This window comes from Ruditapes philippinarum, unplaced genomic scaffold (assembly GCF_026571515.1).
Source record: "Ruditapes philippinarum isolate M1 unplaced genomic scaffold, ASM2657151v2 ctg2344_1_1_1_1, whole genome shotgun sequence".
Classification (NCBI taxonomy): domain Eukaryota; kingdom Metazoa; phylum Mollusca; class Bivalvia; order Venerida; family Veneridae; genus Ruditapes; species Ruditapes philippinarum.
This window is the reverse complement of record NW_026866595.1, coordinates 191,185-209,941: the sequence shown is the minus strand read 5'-3', so window position 1 is coordinate 209,941 and position 18,757 is coordinate 191,185. Positions and strand designations below refer to the sequence as shown.

At 35.1% G+C, this 18,757-nt stretch overlaps 1 protein-coding gene across 3 annotated transcripts in view; it reads right to left on the bottom strand.

Moving 5' to 3' along the window:
- Positions 1-1,478: 1,478 nt before the first annotated feature.
- The window catches only part of LOC132733010 (spermatogenesis-associated serine-rich protein 2-like), a 52,334-nt gene continuing 35,055 nt past the window's right edge, over positions 1,479-18,757 (bottom strand). For all 3 annotated transcript variants that reach the window (XM_060719571.1, XM_060719573.1, XM_060719572.1), the window contains exons 8-15: positions 18,371-18,503; positions 17,623-17,681; positions 16,628-16,737; positions 13,674-13,773; positions 7,201-7,329; positions 6,250-6,353; positions 4,460-4,550; positions 1,479-3,914 (exon numbers count right to left, since the gene is read on the bottom strand). In XM_060719571.1, coding sequence (XP_060575554.1) covers positions 3,436-3,914; positions 4,460-4,550; positions 6,250-6,353; positions 7,201-7,329; positions 13,674-13,773; positions 16,628-16,737; positions 17,623-17,681; positions 18,371-18,503 — 1,205 coding nt within the window. In that variant the 3' untranslated portion in view covers positions 1,479-3,435. The remainder of the gene's footprint in view (positions 3,915-4,459; positions 4,551-6,249; positions 6,354-7,200; positions 7,330-13,673; positions 13,774-16,627; positions 16,738-17,622; positions 17,682-18,370; positions 18,504-18,757) is intronic.

The following is an 18,757-nucleotide window of genomic DNA, read 5'->3' as shown; positions in this document are numbered from 1 at the left end:
AACGTCCAGTTTATATAAAATCTGTTCTATTAAGATTTGAAACCTGAAAATTTGAAAAATCCTCGTCGGTGATTGGCTTAAAAAAATGGCGAGCACTAAGAAAGTTTAGCTACTCCTTACCCTTCCAGATAAAATTTTTATGTTACTAATTGCAAGTTTATTATAATATGTTTGGTAATTAGGACTATAAAACAAAATGACCAATCTTATTTTTTATTAAATGCCGCAATAACATAAAATCTTGGCTGGAATATTAAACCATATTTAATCCAATGCAAGACTGGTTCCCCCTCTTCCCATAAAATTTCAACAACTATAGTTACCATGTGACTGGTTTCTGTACTTGTTGTGATCCCAAATGAGCTAATGAACTCAAAGGAGAAAAATTCAAACCAAAGGAAAACATAAGTGCAAAAATTTAGACCCCTGTCTTTTATGTGACCAGTTTTATGGGTGAATAACTACTGCAAACTATCAGAACACTTAGAGTTGATTTACAACATTGTGTATAACAAAAATGCCAGTTTAGAAAATCATTACAACAAAAGTTTTACTTAAGCAACAAAAAACAGCATGCAAAGAAAATAAAATTTCAAAACATTTACATACACATTGACTGGTGTTATTCTTAATCTTATCTTTGTTTAAACAAAGAAAAAATCTTGTGCATATTTCAATCTTGGAGGGATAGAAAATATTCTATATACAAATTTAATATCTCAGTCTGACTGTGGAAAACAGAAATTACACCAGAAAATATTTGACTATCTTGAAGAAAAGAATATATTCCTTTAACGTTCTATGGGAATAGAACATAGTCCATTTATTATCACATGTTTAAATCTCTAAGGGAATAAAACATATTTCCTTTAAATATTTCAATATGTGGGAGGGGGTGTCAGAAAATATCTATCATTTCTATTTTCAACAGTCTGGGAGAAAATAATATAATGTTAAAGGCACCTTTTTTCTTCTTTCGAGAGGCCGAACATGTGTTTGGTAATGTTTAAATGAAGGATTAAAGGACTAGAAGATCTTTTCATAGGAATTAGTACTGCTGAATGTGGAAAATTTGTCATAAAGTAAGAAAAATATAAGCAAAGTGGAAACTTGACTTCCATACATTTTTTTTTTTGGGGGGGGGGGGGGGGCTTCATGGTCCTTTAAAGGGACTCTGTAAGTGTATCACAAAAATGTATTATTTACAACCATTTTCTCTTATTACATAACAGCTTTTTTTAATAACATCTATTTCTATAACATAAGTTAATATGAAAACTGGTTACCATGGCAACCTTTTCCCCCCCTCTATGATTGAAATTAAAACAGAATCTGTGGCATAGTGTGTACTCAAAAAGTAACATATCAATACTTGTTAACCATGCATATAATAATACTTCTTATTTAACACATAAAAAATATTGTAATAAAATTCAAGGACATAGAAAAAAATTTATTCTACAACATTAACTCAGATATTTATTTCAGATTTTATTTTCCATTTTAACTGATAGTTTCACTATTTCTAACAATATCAATAGTAAGGTTATACAAAATATATACTATATATTCTTTTAAGTTCACCTACTTGATATGTACCTTGGATAATCCAGTTAAATACAAGACAATGATAAACATATATAAACCCTTGACATTACGAAAGAAAATATACTAAAAGTGCATAGCTAGAAATGTGAAAGTGAAATGCATAATTCAATAATGCAAGTTATATATGAGAAAAAAGCTTTTTTTTTGTTGCATGATTAGTAAGTAAGGCAGCTGCATCAATTTACATCAACAACATTTCTCAATGAAAGATGAAAATCCAACATAGTGATTGTCTAAATCTATATAAATGATGTTTGTTTTACTAATTATGTTCACAGTCTGAAATTTAATTGTTATAACCAGTCTAGGAATTAAGCTCTACCATTGGTCAATTTTCAAAAACCATATTCAAAATCAACCAATCAGAATCTTTAATGAGTCTAGGCTGGTTTTCAAACTTAATTTTTTTTTCAAAAATCTGGGAAATATTAAAGATTTAATGCAATCATATTATTTAGTTACAATTAATTTCATAATGAAAAAACATCTTAAAAAATAAATCACAAACACATATCATGAAATATAATCACATCTTACGAAATATATCACATGGAGATTAATGGGTGACAAAAAAAACCCAAAGCTTATTCAATCACAAATCTCAATAAGTATTTCAGCCCTATTTTACAGACATATGGAAATCATTTTAGTGAATTTCTCCACAATAAACAGAAGGAAAAAATACCAACATTATTAACCTAGTATCATTTACACAAAGATATCAAAAACGATTGAGAGAAAATAATAGGAATCTTGAAATTGAAAAAAAATCTCACTTAACTAACACAGGCTTAAGAAGATTCTAGTTCCAACAAAAGATGTCAAAAAACTTAGCACATGTTCTTAAAATATTTAAATTTTGTAAAAGGAACATAATAAAGATATAAACTTTGCATTTGTTTCACACATTATCGAAAGTTTGTGTACCAGGGTAAAAGATTACGTCTGGAAATACAATATTTATTAGCACGGACAGTAAAATAATTTCCAAGCACAGCTCAAGACTTTTGCTCATACAACACATGCCCGACTAAATAACAACACTATCTTGATTTGACTAATGAACTAACTCAACCATGATTATATTAAATGCATCAGTAAATAATTGAATGAATGGGCACATTATATATATATATATAATAAAATCTCTCCGTACAATACCTGTGATGTGACAATAATGTGCGAACTTTACATATACAGTGAAAATGAAGTAGCAGTTTCTATATCCCCAAAGCAAAGAGGTGACCGAGAGACAAAAAAAAAAAATTAAAATAAATGACAGAAAAATGAGATGTTAATTTTTTTTCTCAATGAATACATGTTATGAAATGATGGCATATTTTTTTTTTATTAATACAGATGTATAAATCACGAAAAAATAATGATATTTCTTCAATAAATATCCATATGACTAAGAATTAACACCTTTATCCAGAAAATCGCTATTAAAGTACATAAAATACATAACATAATTTACATGTGAATCATTCCAATAACGAAAGTATTATACTATAATATACAACAATAATCACCTACAGGTACAATTAGCGTATAATGTACACACGTACACCCTGGCGGTAACAGTCAATGAATAATTTACATCATTTTGAACATATATAAGTAGATTGCATATTTAACAGACAAAAAAAACGTGAAATCAAAAATAGAATCTGTAATAGTAACAATGATTTTTTGTTGTCTCTTGTTTTTTTTGTGATTTTTTTTTTCCTTCAAAAAAAATATAACAATTATACATATATATATTTACATAAACACAGAAAGTAGCTGGGCTACTATTCGTTGACTAGTTTTAAATCTTTTTTTTCTTTACCCTTCTGTTTTCTTATCATTAGAACTATTCTGCTGTATATTTGAGGCGTTGGAACCGCTTGGATTATTACGACGCCCAGGTTGGCCTCGACCCCCTCTTCCTCGACGGGGGCTCCCTGAACCCTCACGCTGTGGCAATGGTTTGCTAGGACTTGAATCTTTACTACTAGAAGAGGTTGACGAACCTTGCACTCCCGACCCTAAATTTTCTTTAGAATTATTTGAAGTGTCTGTATTCGGTCCCCTATTCATGTTTGGACCGCCTCCTCTGCCTCGCCCACCACCACCACGGCCCCGCCCACCTCTAGGAGGTCTTCCTGAGGTTTGTGGGCCTGTTTTACGTCCAATTAAAATCACTCTCTCACCATTTGGAGCTTGATTAAATGTTGCACGATTATCCTCTTTTGGTCCATCTTGACGCGGAGGTCTATCACGGTCATTTCTACGTCGGTAACGATTGTTTCTTCTTGCACCAGCTGTAACCGGAACAAAACAACAATAACTATCAAATGCGACTTGATACAAATATCATAGCTGGCAAACAAATGACAATAATTTTTGTTGTCGAAAAGGTACGAAAATTATAAATGGTAAAATTATGTTGTTTCCATAACCAAATAGTAGTCTCTCGGAGAGTTGTAGCATAGAATAATTCTGTTATTTTACACAAATAAATATTGCAATTAACTCGTAAATAAAAAAAAATGTTTCGGCACAAAATATCATGCCGATATTTTCAATAAGGTTTTTACCGTATAGCAAGGATTTCATGCAAGTACCATCTGCTGTTAAGGACAAATGCAAACATATATCTATCATATAGGTATTTTGAATTTATACTTGTGGTCAAGGTGTCATTCAAACCAGGAATTACTGGTTTGAGCCCTCCTGGGAGTCTCAACCACATTACCTCATATGCCAGTACTGGTCAGTTCTAGGGAGCTGACTGGAGAATGGTTTCAAATAAGCTTTAGACTTTCTTTCTCAATTAAGCTTAACAGAATAATATCTAAAATTTTACCAGTTGATGGCGTGCTATTATTTCTAGCTGTGGAGTTAGTTGCTGTCGGAGCACTCTCTGGTCGTTCAGGGTAAGTCTTCACTGGTATACCCTATAATGTACATATAACAATTATCCATTGTGTTACATAGAGTGGTGTACCCTACAATGTACATATAACAATTATCAATCGTGTAACAAAGAGTGGTGTACCCTACAATGTACATATAACAATTATCCATTGTGTTACATGAAGTGGTGTACCCTATAATGTACATATAACAATTATCCATTGTGTTACATGAAGTGGTGTACCCTATAATGTACATATAACAATTATCCATTGTGTTACATAGAGTGGTGTACCCTATAATGTACATATAACAATTATCCATTGTGTTACATGAAGTGGTGTACCCTATAATGTATATATAACAATTATCCATTGTGTTACATGAAGTGGTGTACCCTATAATGTACATATAACAATTATCCATTGTGTTACATGAAGTGGTGTACCCTATAATGTACATGTAACAATTATCCATTGTGTTACATGGAGTGGTGTACCCTATAATGTACATGTAACAATTATCCATTGTGTTACATGAAGTGGTGTACCCTTTAATGTACATGTAACAATTATCTATTGTGTTACATGAAGTGGTGTTTCCCTATAATGTACATATAACAATTATCTATTGTTGTTACATGAAGTGGTGTACCCTATAAATGTACATATAACAATTATCTATTGTGTTACATGAAGTGGTGTACCCTACAATGTACATATAACAATTATCCATTGTGTTACATGAAGTGGTGTACCCTATTATGTACATATAACAATTATCCATTGTGTTACATGAAGTGGTGTACCCTACAATGTACATATAACAATTATCCATTGTGTTACATGAAGTGGTGTACCTATAATGTATATATACAATTATCCATTGTGTTACATGGAGTGGTGTACCCTATAATGTACATGTGTGTACCTATATGTAATATAACAATTATCCATTGTGTTACATGAAGTGGTGTACCCTATAATGTACATATAAACAATTATCCGTTGTGTTACATGAAGTGGTGTACCCTATAATGTACATATAACAATTATCCATTGTGTTACAAAGAGTGGTGTACCCTATAATGTACATATAACAATTATCCGTTGTGTTACATAGAGTGGTGAACCATATAATGTACTTATAACAATTATCCATTGTGTTACATGGAGTGTTGTACCTTACAATGTACATATAACAATTATCTATTGTGTTACATAGAGTGGTGTACCGTATAATGTACATATAACAATTATCCACTGAGTTACTATGTACTGGTGTACCCTATAATGTACATATAACAATTATCCATTGTGTTACATGGACTGATGTACCATATAATGTACATATAACAATTATCCATTGTGTTACATAGAGTGGTGTACTGTATAATGTACATATAACAATTATCCATTGAGTTACAATGTACTCATAATAGTTATCTACAGAGTCAGAAAACACATACCCTCCTGCAGATGTGAAATGGACTCTTCCAGTCCTGAATTGTCCGGTGTTATCATATTACAATTTGCATTACCCACATTCTAAATTTGAGAAAACTGACAAAGGAATATGGTAGTATTGAAGATACCAATTTCCGACAAAAACTTAACTGAAATGTGATCTTGATGCTTGGGGTAAGAACAATAGCTCTTCCTTTTAGAAACTTTCTATTCCTCCAATGGTCAAACTAAATACAGAGAAGTATATCAATTAAAATTGAAATTACAACATTACCTCTAAAGTTAAAGAATGTTTCAACCTTCGCTGTAATTCTGCCATCTCGTGGGTCTCGTTACTATCTAACTTGGGTATACTAGGCTTCTGGTTGGTATCTACAACTAAAACATGTAAATTTCACGATAAAACTCCAGTATTTACTCATATATAAGACGCATTTATTTCCATCAGTTCAAAAGGTTTGTACCATATACCTCGACTTTTAGGTGAACCATAAAATCATAAAGGTGTTTCTTTTACATAGTCTTATAAAAAAATTATACAAGTCAAAAGAAAATTTGAACAGTTAACAAATCTTTAAAGATAACCACACTAAAGTTTTATACACCATATTTCTACTCCTTCAAATTCTTTTTGTCAATGGAAATTTGCTGATACATGAAATTTATTTTGATGTGAATTTACTATTTGGTTGTCCCATTAGCTCAGAAAGACTTTGGGATGTAAGCAAAATGGGGTTAAATCAAAGCAAGAGAAATGTTTGGCATCAGACAGTACTAGAGTTAACAACTTCTCGTTTATATGCTGAATTTGAACACATTTTTTGGTCATATCTCAGTTGTCTATCCACCTAACTGGTTTTCCTCGATAACTAACCAGTAATTACCAATATCTCTGCAGGTGACCGGCTTCTTATCCTACATAACTCTTAAATCAACAGTGAAAGACATAGTCAATGTCCCAAATCAATTGTCACAGAGAAATTACGCCTCACTAGAGGATCAGACCAGTGACCCCTGGTTTATTCACAACTCTGATAATCTACAATTTTTTAATAAGGAAATAAATGTCACAGGGTGAGAAGAATGGGCAGTCTGACCAGGACTCAAACCCGGAACCTTGTAATACCATACCGCGGCTCTACCGACTGACCTATCTGGTCACCTACACATCTTCTCCCCTAATTAGTGAACAGTTCTAAACTGTGACATAAACAGTAATACTTACCATTTTGAATAATTGGGGTAACTACAGAAGGTTTAGGTATATGCTCCTGAGGCTCTGGCATTGTCATACCACCTGGTAGACCAGCCATTGATCCTTGCATTTGAATGTATTGACATTTTACTGGTGTAACTACAATATACAAATTATGAACTCATTTGATATTATGTTAGTTTGTCTGAGCTTTAGTATAAATAGGCTGGGATTGCCTCATTTTGAGGAGTCGTAAGTCAGAATTAAGAAGAAACAAGCAAATTCGTTGAATTTATATCCCCCGCCGAGTACTGGTTATTATTAACACAACAACTGAAGACATAAGGCTTTATTTATATATCAATCATGGCATAAACAGTAATATTCTTTGAACTTGATAAATATTCAGGGCAATAACAGAGCCATAACTCTGTGTTAAATAGTAAAATCTGGAAATGCCAATGAGATGTATGCATACTACATAACTAATCAAGGGCCATAAATCTGAGTTATAAGTATCTGACTGGAACAAGGCGACTATATGCACATCTCCTCTTAGTATCCCATAAAGTTTCATTGAATTCCAGCCAGTAGTAGCAGAGAAGTAGCGAGGAAACAAATATTTTTCTATATGGATACTGCATAACTAATCAAGGGCCATAACTCCGAGTTAAAGTGTCTGACCGGAACAAGCCGACGATATGCGCATCTCCTCTTGATATTGATGATTCCCATACAGTTTCATTGAATTCCAGCCAGTAGTTGCAGAGAACTACTCCGGAAACGATTTTTACTCCATATGCATATTGCATTACTAATCAAGGACCATAACTCTGAGTTAAAGTGTCTGACCCAAACAAGCCGACGATATGCGCATCTCCTCTTGGTATTGAAGGTTCCCATAAAGTTTCGTTGAATTCCAGCCAGTAGTTGCAGAGAAGTAGCGCGGAAACAATTTTTACTCCATATGCATACTGCATAACTAATCAAGGGCCATAACTCTGAGTTAAAGTGTCTGACCGGAACAAGCCAACGATATGCGCATCTCCTCTTGGTATTGATGATTCCCATAAAGTTTCGTTGAATTCCAGCGAGTAGTTGCAGAGAAGTAGCGCGGAAACAATTTTTACTCCATATGCATACTACATAACTAATCAAGGGCCATAACTCTGAGTTTAAGTGTCTGACCCAAACAAGCCGACGATATGCGCATCTCCTCTTGGTATTGATGATTCCCATAAAGTTTCGTTGAATTCCAGCCAGTAGTTGCAGAGAAGTAGTGCGGAAACGATTTTTACTCTATATGCATACTACATAATTAATCAAGGGCCATAACTCTGAGTTAAAGTGTCTGACTGGAACAAGCCGACGATATGCCCATCTCCTCTTGATATTGATGATTCCCATAAAGTTTCGTTGAATTCCAGCCAGTAGTTGCAGAGAAGTAGTGCGGAAACGATTTTGACTCTATATGCATACTACATAACTAATCAAGGGCCATAACTCTGAGTTAAAGGGTCGGACCGGAACAAGCTGACGATATGCGCATCTCCTCTTGATATTGATGATCCCCATAAAGTTTCGTTGAATTCCAGCCAGTAGTTGCAGAGAACTACTCTGGAAATGAAATTCGGACTGACAGACAACGCCAAAACTATATCCCCCTCCCGATTCCATCGGCGGGGGATAATTAAGGTGGAAAATGAAATTTACTGACAATAAAATAATGATACCTCATGATACCTCTAATCTACTGGTCCACTATCTTTATTCAAATTAATACAGCAGACGATTTGTTTCCCAATCTTCTATTTTTAAAAACAAACATCACTGACGCATTATAATAAGCTGTCAGGGTGCAATTTTGTAGTGATAAAATGCACTTTTCCATGATAAAATTACTGAAATACTTTGTCTGAAACAACAAATAACTGTTTTTCCAACAGAAAATGAAAGCTAAATACAGCTTTAAAGAAGGAAACATTTATTTGTTTCTCAGTCATAATGGACCTTTAACTAACTTGACTTCTGAACCTGAAGACAAGAATTCCTTGAACAAGTGAATCACTGTGTTAAAACATACATATAAACAAAAATAAATATGATAACTGATGATAACAGATTTATTTATTTTAAGACATTTATGAAACCTTGCGGTTTGTGTCAATAAACATCTGCGTTTTATATAGTGCATGTGTGTAAATAATCATTACTTTGTGGTTTTAGGATACACAACAAAACAAATTCTAATATCGTGTGGCAAGATTAAATATTTGTTGACAGGGAATGACAAGAAATTTGATTTTTTTAAGTGTACAAGTAAAGTAATACTTGTAAATCACTGTGTAGTTTACATAAACTTAATTGAGTGTTTTGTGTGTACATTTAGAGTATAAAAAAGTAGCAGACATAACTTTTAAAACAAAATTCATACAACATATTGGATAAAGAATTCTATAGAAGATTTAATTGAAGTAACATAACAGTTTGACTGAGAGAAATAGTTTTCAGCTGGTTGTTTGAAGTTAGATAACAGACTGACTGAAGTAGAATTTTGATGAAGTAGCATTTAGTTGGTTGAATGAAGTAACATAACAGTTAGAATGAATGAATAAGATGTAGATGAAGTAGCATTTAGTTGATTGTATGAAATATTGTACCAGTTTTTATGAAGTAAGATGTAGGTGAAGTAGTATTTAGTTGGCTGTATGAAGTAACATAACAGAATGAATGAAGTAAGATGTAGATGAAGTAACATTTAGTTGGTTGTGTGAAGTAACGTTACAGATTGAGTAAAGAAGTATTTACCTGGTTATGTGAAGTAAGAGTGAATGAAGTAGTGTACATATACATAGATTTAATGAAGCAGATTACTGCACTGTAAGGCTGAATAAAGTAGTTTATTGCACTGTAAGGCTGAATGAAGTAGTTTATTGCACTGTAAGACTGAATGAAGTAGTTTATTGCACTGTAAGGTTGAATGAAGTAGTTTACTGCACTGTAAGACTGAATGAAGTAGTTTACTACACTGTAAGGTTGAATGAAGTAGTTTATTGCACTGTAAGACTGAATGAAGTAGTTTATTGCACTGTAAGGCTGAATGAAGTAGTTTACTGCACTGTAAGGCTGAATGAAGTAGTTTATTGCACTGTAAGACTGAATGAAGTAGTTTATTGCACTGTTGAATGAAGTAGTTTACTGCACTGTAAGGCTGAATGAAGTAGTTTATTGCACTGTAAGGTTGAATGAAGTAGTTTATTGCACTGTAAGGCTGAATGAAGTAGTTTACTGCACTGTAAGGCTGAATGAAGTAGTTTATTGCACTGTAAGGCTGAATGAAGTAGTTTATTGCACTGTAAGGTTGAATGAAGTAGTTTACTGCACTGTAAGGTTGAATGAAGTAGTTTACTGCATGTAAGACTGAATGAAGTAGTTTACTGCATGTAAGACTGAATGAAGTAGTTTACTGCATGTAAGACTGAATGAAGTAGTTTACTGCACTGTAAGACTGAATGAAGTAGTTTACTGCATGTAAGACTGAACTAGAACTGCCACTATCTTGGCGTGAATACCCCCGCATACCACTTTGTCAGAATCAACAGTGGCCATTTAGAGCGCAAGGACAACCTCCCTGCCAAATCTGAGGTTACTAAGCCAGTGCATTGCTAAGTTATGTATTCTACATGCTTCAAATGTGAAAATGTCAAAATCAATACATTGCAGACAGGACATTCTTTAGCAATTGAGAAGAAAAGCTTTTTTTTTTGTCAAGGTCCCTGTGACCTTGAACTTTGACCCAGTGACCTCAAAATCAATAGGGGTCACCTTATAGTCATGATCAACATCTGTGCCAAATTTGAAGACTTTGGGTCAAAGGAATCTTAAGTTAATGGGTGGACAAACTTTTTGAAGTCAAAGTCCCTATGACCTTGACCTTTGATCCAGTGACCTCAAAATCAAAAGGGGTCATCTACTTATCATGACTAACCTCAATGCCAAATATGAAGACTGTGGGTCAAAGGAATCTTAAGTTATAGGGCGGACAAGCTTTTTGAAGTCAAGGCCCTGTGACCTTGACCTTTGACCTGGTGACCTTTAAGTCAATAGGGGTCATCTACTAATCATGACTAACCTCCATGCCAAATATGACGATTGTGGGTCAAAGGAATCTTAAGTTATAGGGCGGACAAGCTTTTTGAAGTCAAGACCCCTGTGACCTTGACCTTTGACCTGGTGACCTCAAAGTCAATAGGGGTCATCTACTAATCATGACTAACCTCCATGCCAAATATGACGACTGTGGGTCAAAGGAATCTTAAGTTATTGGGCGGACAAGCTTTTTGAAGTCAAGGCCCCTGTGACCTTGACCTTTGACCTCAAAATCAATAGGGGTCATCTACTAATCATGACTAACCTCCATGCCAAATATGACGACTGTGGGTCAAAGGAATCTTAAGTTATTGGGCGGACAAGCTTTTTGAAGTCAAGGCCCCTGTGACCTCGACCTTTGACCTAGTGACCTCAAAATCAATAGGGGTCATCTACTAATCATGACTAACCTCCATGCCAAATATGAAGACTGTAGGTCAAAGGAATCTTAAGTTATTGGGCGGACAAGCTTTTTGAAGTCAAGGCCCCTGTGACCTTGACCTTTGACCTGGTGACCACAAAATCAATAGGGGTCATCTACTAATCATGACTAACCTCCATTCAAATTATGAAGACTGTGGGTCATAGGAATCTTAAGTTATAGGGCGGACAAGCTTTTTGAAGTAAAGGCCCCTGTGACCTTGACCTTTGACCTGGTGACCTCAAAGTCAATAGGGGTCATCTACTAATCATGACTAACCTCCATGCCAAATATGACGACTGTGGGTCAAAGGAATCTTAAGTTATTGGGCGGACAAGCTTTTTGAAGTCAAGGCCCCTGTGACCTTGACCTTTGACCTGGTGACCTCAAAATCAATAGGGTCATCTACTAATCATGACTAACCTCCATGCCAAATATGACGACTGTGGTCAAAGGAATCTTAAGTTATTGGGCGGACAAGCTTTTTGAAGTCAAGGCCCCTGTGACCTGACCTTTGACCTAGTGACCTCAAAATCAATAGGGGTCATCTACTAATCATGACTAACCTCCATGCCAAATATGACGACTGTAGGTCAAAGGAATCTTAAGTTATTGGGCGGACAAGCTTTTTGAAGTCAAGGCCCCTGTGACCTTGACCTTTGACCTAGTGACCTCAAAATCAATAGGGGTCATCTACTAATCATGACTAACCTCCATGCCAAATATGACTACTGTAGGTCAAAGGAATCTTAAGTTTTGGGCGGACAAGCTTTTTGAAGTCAAGGCCCCTGTGACCTTGACCTTTGACCTAGTGACCTCAAAATCAATAGGGGTCATCTACTAATCATGACTAACCTCCATGCCAAATATGACGACTGTAGGTCAAAGGAATCTTAAGTTATTGGGCGGACAAGCTTTTTGAAGTCAAGGCCCCTGTGACCTTGACCTTTGACCTAGTGACCTCAAAATCAATAGGGGTCATCTACTTATCATGACTAACCTCCATGCCAAATATGACGACTGTAGGTCAAAGGAATCTTAAGTTATTGGGCGGACAAGCTTTTTGAAGTCAAGGCCCCTGTGACCTTGACCTTTGACCTAGTGACCTCAAAATCAATAGGGGTCATCTACTAATCATGACTAACCTCCATGCCAAATATGAAGACTAAGGGTCAAAGGAATCTTAAGTTATTGGGCGGACAAGAAAAAACCGACGGACGGCCGGACGGACGGACAGCCGGACGGACGGACGGACAAGCTGATTCCAGTATACCCCCCTTACAACTTTGTTGTGCGGGGGTATAATAAAGTAGTTTACTGCACTGTAAGGTTGAATGAAGTAGTTTACTGCACTGTAAGACTGAATGAAGTAGTTTACTGCACTGTAAGACTGAATGAAGTAGTTTACTGCACTGTAAGACTGAATGAAGTAGTTTACTGCACTGTAAGGCTGAATGAAGTAGTTTACTGCACTGTAAGACTGAATGAAGTAGTTAACTGCACTGTAAGGTGGAATGAAATAGTTTACTACACTGTAAGGTTGAATGAAGTAGTTTACTGCACTGTAAGACTGAATGAAGTAGTTTACTACACTGTAAGGTTGAATGAAGTAGTTTACTGCACTGTAAGACTGAATGAAGTAGTTTACTACACTGTAAGGTTGAATGAAGTAGTTTACTACACTGTAAGGCTGAATGAAGTAGTTTATTGCACTGTAAGACTTGGTGAAGTATTTTACTGCACTGTAAGACTGAATGAAGAAGTTTACTGCACTGTAAGACTGAATGAAGTAGTTTACTGCACTGTAAGACTGGGTGAAGTAGTTTACTGCACTGTTAGACTGATTGAAGTAGTTTACTGCACTGTAAGACTGAATAAAGCAGTTTATTGTATTGTAAGACTAAATGAAGTAGTAAACGATGTAAACACTTACTTTCACCAAACTCTTCAATGTCCCTCTTCAGTTTATCATCATACATAAACCTTGTAGTTTTTGCCAGATCCTCATCTATCTTTCTATCACTTACAAAATGCTGAAATGTTCACACACAAGAAAAACCATCAAGTAATTACTTTGTTTATTAAGGTTTATCAAGGTTAACAGATTGTTGCAGCAAAATTTCAAACTACAAAGTATTTAACTGATGGGCAAATAGGAAAAAAAGAACCGTCTTGATACTGTGTGTACAATTAATTAAATTAGTCAACAACAAAAACTTTTCAAGGTTGCCTTCAGTTAAATGAGTTCAAACTATTAAATCAACCAAGAAATTTTCTTGCTATGATTTTGGAACAATTCAATTATTAGTTTGATCTTAAAACTAAACCTAATGAATTTCTGTATCAGATTTGTCCTGATGTGTATATGGAACAGTACATTCAAAGTTTAAGGGATTTCAATATTAAAATACAAATAAAATACAATACTGCAATCATCAGCTTAATAATAACAAACCTCTGTCAGTGTACAAAATGGCAAAACAAGGCCTAGGACATGACACACCCAAGAGCCTACAATACGACAACTCCAAAACTCTACAACATGACAAACCCAAGAGCCTATAACATGACAAAACCAAAGAGCCTACAACATGACAAAACTCCTAGAGCCTACAACATGACAAAACCATGACCCTACAACATGACAAACCAAAGAGCCTACAACATGACAAACACAAGAGCCTACAACATGACAAAATTAAGAGCCTACAACATGACAAAACCCAAGAGACAACAATATGACAAACCCCAAGAGCCTACAACATGACAAAACCCAAGAGCCTACAACATGACAAAACCAAGAGCTTACAACATAACAAACCCAAAGAGCCTACAACATGACAAACCCAAGAGCCTGAAACATGACAAACCAAAGAGCCTATTACATGACAAACCCAAGAACCTACAACATGACAAAACCCAAGAGCCTACAATATGACAAAACACAAGATCCTACATGACAAAAGCCTACAACATGACTAAATCCAAGACCCTTCAACATGACAAAACCCAAGAGTCTACAACATGACAAAACCCAAGAGCCTACAACATGACCAAAACCCAAAAGCCTACAACATGACAAACCAAAGAGCCTACAAAATGACAAAACCAAGAGCCTGAAACATGACAAACCAAAGAGCCTATAACATGACAAACCCAAGAGCCTACAACATGACAAAACCCAAGAGCCTACAACATGACAAAACACAAGATCCTACATGACAAAAGCCTACAACATGACTAAATCCAAGACTTTTCAACATGACAAAACCCAAGAGTCTACAGCATGACAAAACCCAAAAGCCTACAACATGACAAAACCAAGAGCTTACAACATAACAAACCCAAAGAGCCTACAACATGACAAACCCAAGAGCCTGAAACATGACAAACCAAAGAGCCTACAACATGACAAACCCAAGAGCCTACAACATGACAAAACCCAAGAGCCTACAACATGACAAAACCCAAGATCCTACATGACAAAAGCCTACAACATGACTAAATCCAAGACCCTTCAACATGACAAAACCCAAGAGCCTACAACATGACAAAACCCAAGAGCCTACAACATGACAAACCAAAGAGCCTACAAAATGACAAAACCAAGAGCTTACAACATAACAAACGCAAAGAGCCTACAACATGACAAACCCAAGAGCCTGAAACATGACAAACCAAAGAGCCTACAACATGACAAACCCAAGAGCCTACAACATGACAAAACCCAAGAGCCTACAACATGACAAAACCCAAGATCCTACATGACAAAAGCCTACAACATGACTAAATCCAAGACCCTTCAACATGACAAAACCCAAGAGTCTACAACATGACAAAACCCAAGATCCTACATGACAAAAGCCTACAACATGACAAACCCAAGAGCCTACAACATAACAAACCCAAGAGCCTACAACATAACAAAACCCAAGAGCCTACAACATGACTAACACAAGAGTCTACAACATGACAAACCCTGCAGCCTAGAAAATGACAAAACCACGAGCCTACAACATGACAAAATCCAAGAAAAGACGTTCATAGACGCATGAATGTAATTTACAAGTTATGAAATCAATATAAAATGTAACAACATGTCAACTTCCTGTAACATCTGTCCGACCCCACAAGATACTATCTATCACTGACTGGTTTTATATTAAACAGCTTGAACAGACACTGTCTTGTCAATGTGTTACCAAGTTTATTAATTATAGTCTGCCTTAACATCTAACTATAATTTTAGACAGATATCAAGATTTCTCAAAATTGATTCAACAAAATTATTTGCAATTTTCCCTAATAATGATGGATGGTTTAGTCCATATTAAAAGATGGACAAGTCCATTTCAGATATTTAGCATGATAAGGTTTGTAAATATTTCATATATATCTACATTTCAATTATAGAGAGCTTTCCTGGATAAAATTACCAACATTTTGATATTAAGAACTCTTAACTATAAGTGATTAAAGGTATATGTAGGTATCTGAATAAAACAAAGTTCATTATCATATAAAATCATCTTCTGCTATAGAGGACTTGTCATATCAGGAAAAATAGTTGTGACCCGAGTAGGGCTCAAACCCATGATCCCTAGGTTGAAAGGCAGATACCTCAACCACTAAGCCACTGCTAACTTGCTAAGTATCAATAAATGAAACAAATGGTACAAAACTCCTATTACAATCACTATCACATCCTAACGTGTATCTATATAAAAATGTTAAAATTAAACAGTCAACCGTATAACGAACATCTTGACAGTCTCCAAAGATGTGCAGGCTGGCCTGGTTTCATACGGGTGACATAAATCTATAATCATCATCGCTAGCACTACAAGATTTATGCTATAAATAGCGTTTTTTTAAAATTACACATACCTTTATATCAAGTCGTAAGTCAGACAGATCTTTTTCACCCATCGCCTCGGCACGATCAATCTTCACCTTGAGGTCATGGGCAAGTCCTTGACGCATGGTGAATACATCACCTGAAAACAAAAATTTGATTTGAACATATATATCTCTTTTCTTTTCAATGTCACTTATATAATTTCTAGCTTTAACATTTTTCTTTTTAGCACGATTGAGAAAGAAAGCTTGTAGTTTTTTTCCACTGCTCTTGAAACTGACCAGTACCGGTGCTATAAAGACAAAGTGTGGTTGTCTACCCAGTTACAGACATATGATTTTGTTTTCAAAACAGCATACATGTATATCAGGTTTTACTTGTATATATGATTAGTGTATGTGCTGGGGTTGACAAATTATTCACAATTTATTTGAAATTTAAAGCATTTAGAGCTCCACATACACATTGTTTGTGACACCAGTAATGTTTCATACCAAGAATTATTTCACACTGGAGTGGGTATGTTAGCAAAGTTTTCAATTTGCTTGTAAGCAAGATAGATTCATTTCACAGGTAATACAAAATACAGAACAAAGTATCCCCCGAGATTTACTATATACAATTTTTTTTTAGTCTGTGTAGGAAGGTTTAAGCTGATAGAGACACTCTAGAATCTGTATCTAGAACAATCCAGTACCTAGCGATAAGTGTACCGTTCCTTGCTCAAGAAAATAACAGCTTTCTCCGGACGGGGTTTGAACCCACACAGCAAGAAATCCTTAGATTAATAGTCTGACGCACTAACCACTCGGCCATGCAGCCACTCCCCCAAGTTTTGTTCCTGGTAAGTGCCTTTCACTGCCAGGGTTAAATGTTCAAGACAAAACACTATATTCTATTTGGCAATAACAAAGATGACAAATATAATAGCGATGCAGTGTATTTATGAATCTATGAGATAGAATCTTAACATGTCAAGCTTAAAAGCACAGAAAAAGAGGAGGAAAAAATAACTTTAAAATACCTCCTGCTCCTTTAAGAGCGTCCACTTCAGCCATCAGTAATGTCTCCCTTGTATTTAAACTGTAGGAAAAATAAAATATCATCTCTTAACATAGTGAACATATGATTGCGTAACTATCACAATTACTATAAATACATTATCTGACAACAGTAATTGAGGGTTGATGGCAAAACTGAAGTAACTTATATGAAATAAGGAAGGACTTAAAACAGTTTTTCGGTGAACCCTTGATTATTGTCCCATCTTGAATTGAAAACAAGTTCTAGGAAATTTGTCAAAGAGCCAGGTTTTTTTCTTATGCAAAAAACGTATTGTGCAAAAAAAAAAAAAAGAAGAAGAAAAAAATTGCAAAGAATGAAAAAATTACAAAATTCCAAAAATATGTGTCAGGACACTTAATGATGTAAGTTTGGTAGAAATCCTTGGAGTAATGTAAGGAGCAGTAACTGTTATGAACAGAAAATAATTGTTTATACTGTCTATACCAAAATGTTTATTGTGTTAAAATGTTTAAGCTCATAAATGCAGGTGTATAAGCCAAAGTCAAAGTTGCCCCCCTCCCCCTCCCAATCACACCCACCTTCAATCTTAATATCAAAGCTAAGGCAATTTTTTTTTCTTAAACACTCCCACCACCTTTATCCTAAATCTTAAGCTGAAAGTTTTGAATAGGATTTTGTTGCTAAAATAAAAGATTCAGTATGGTACTTTGAACAATATCATTATCAAATTCATGAATAGCACTTACCAACTTCTGATTTCATCAAACACAGTTTTAATTCTCTTGTACGACCTGTCAACTTCCTCATTAAAGATTAGTCGTAAACGGTCAAGGGATACCGTCTGTCTATGAAGATCCTTCGCTGACCTCTCCAAACCCACTGAAATATAAAATAGTGATCTCCTACATACAGCCCCACTTACTTTATCACTTAAGGAAATCACACTCTAATGCTTCCCTCATCATTCCCACCCCCCTCCACCTCCAAATTTTTTTTCAAAGATCGGCCAACACGGGAATAAATCAGCTATTTCCGAAATGCCATTTTGTCTTTATCTTGGTCATTTTATCATTTGAGATTTCAAGATTCTCATATGGAAAAATAATTGGGACCTATTACAAGGTAAGTCATTA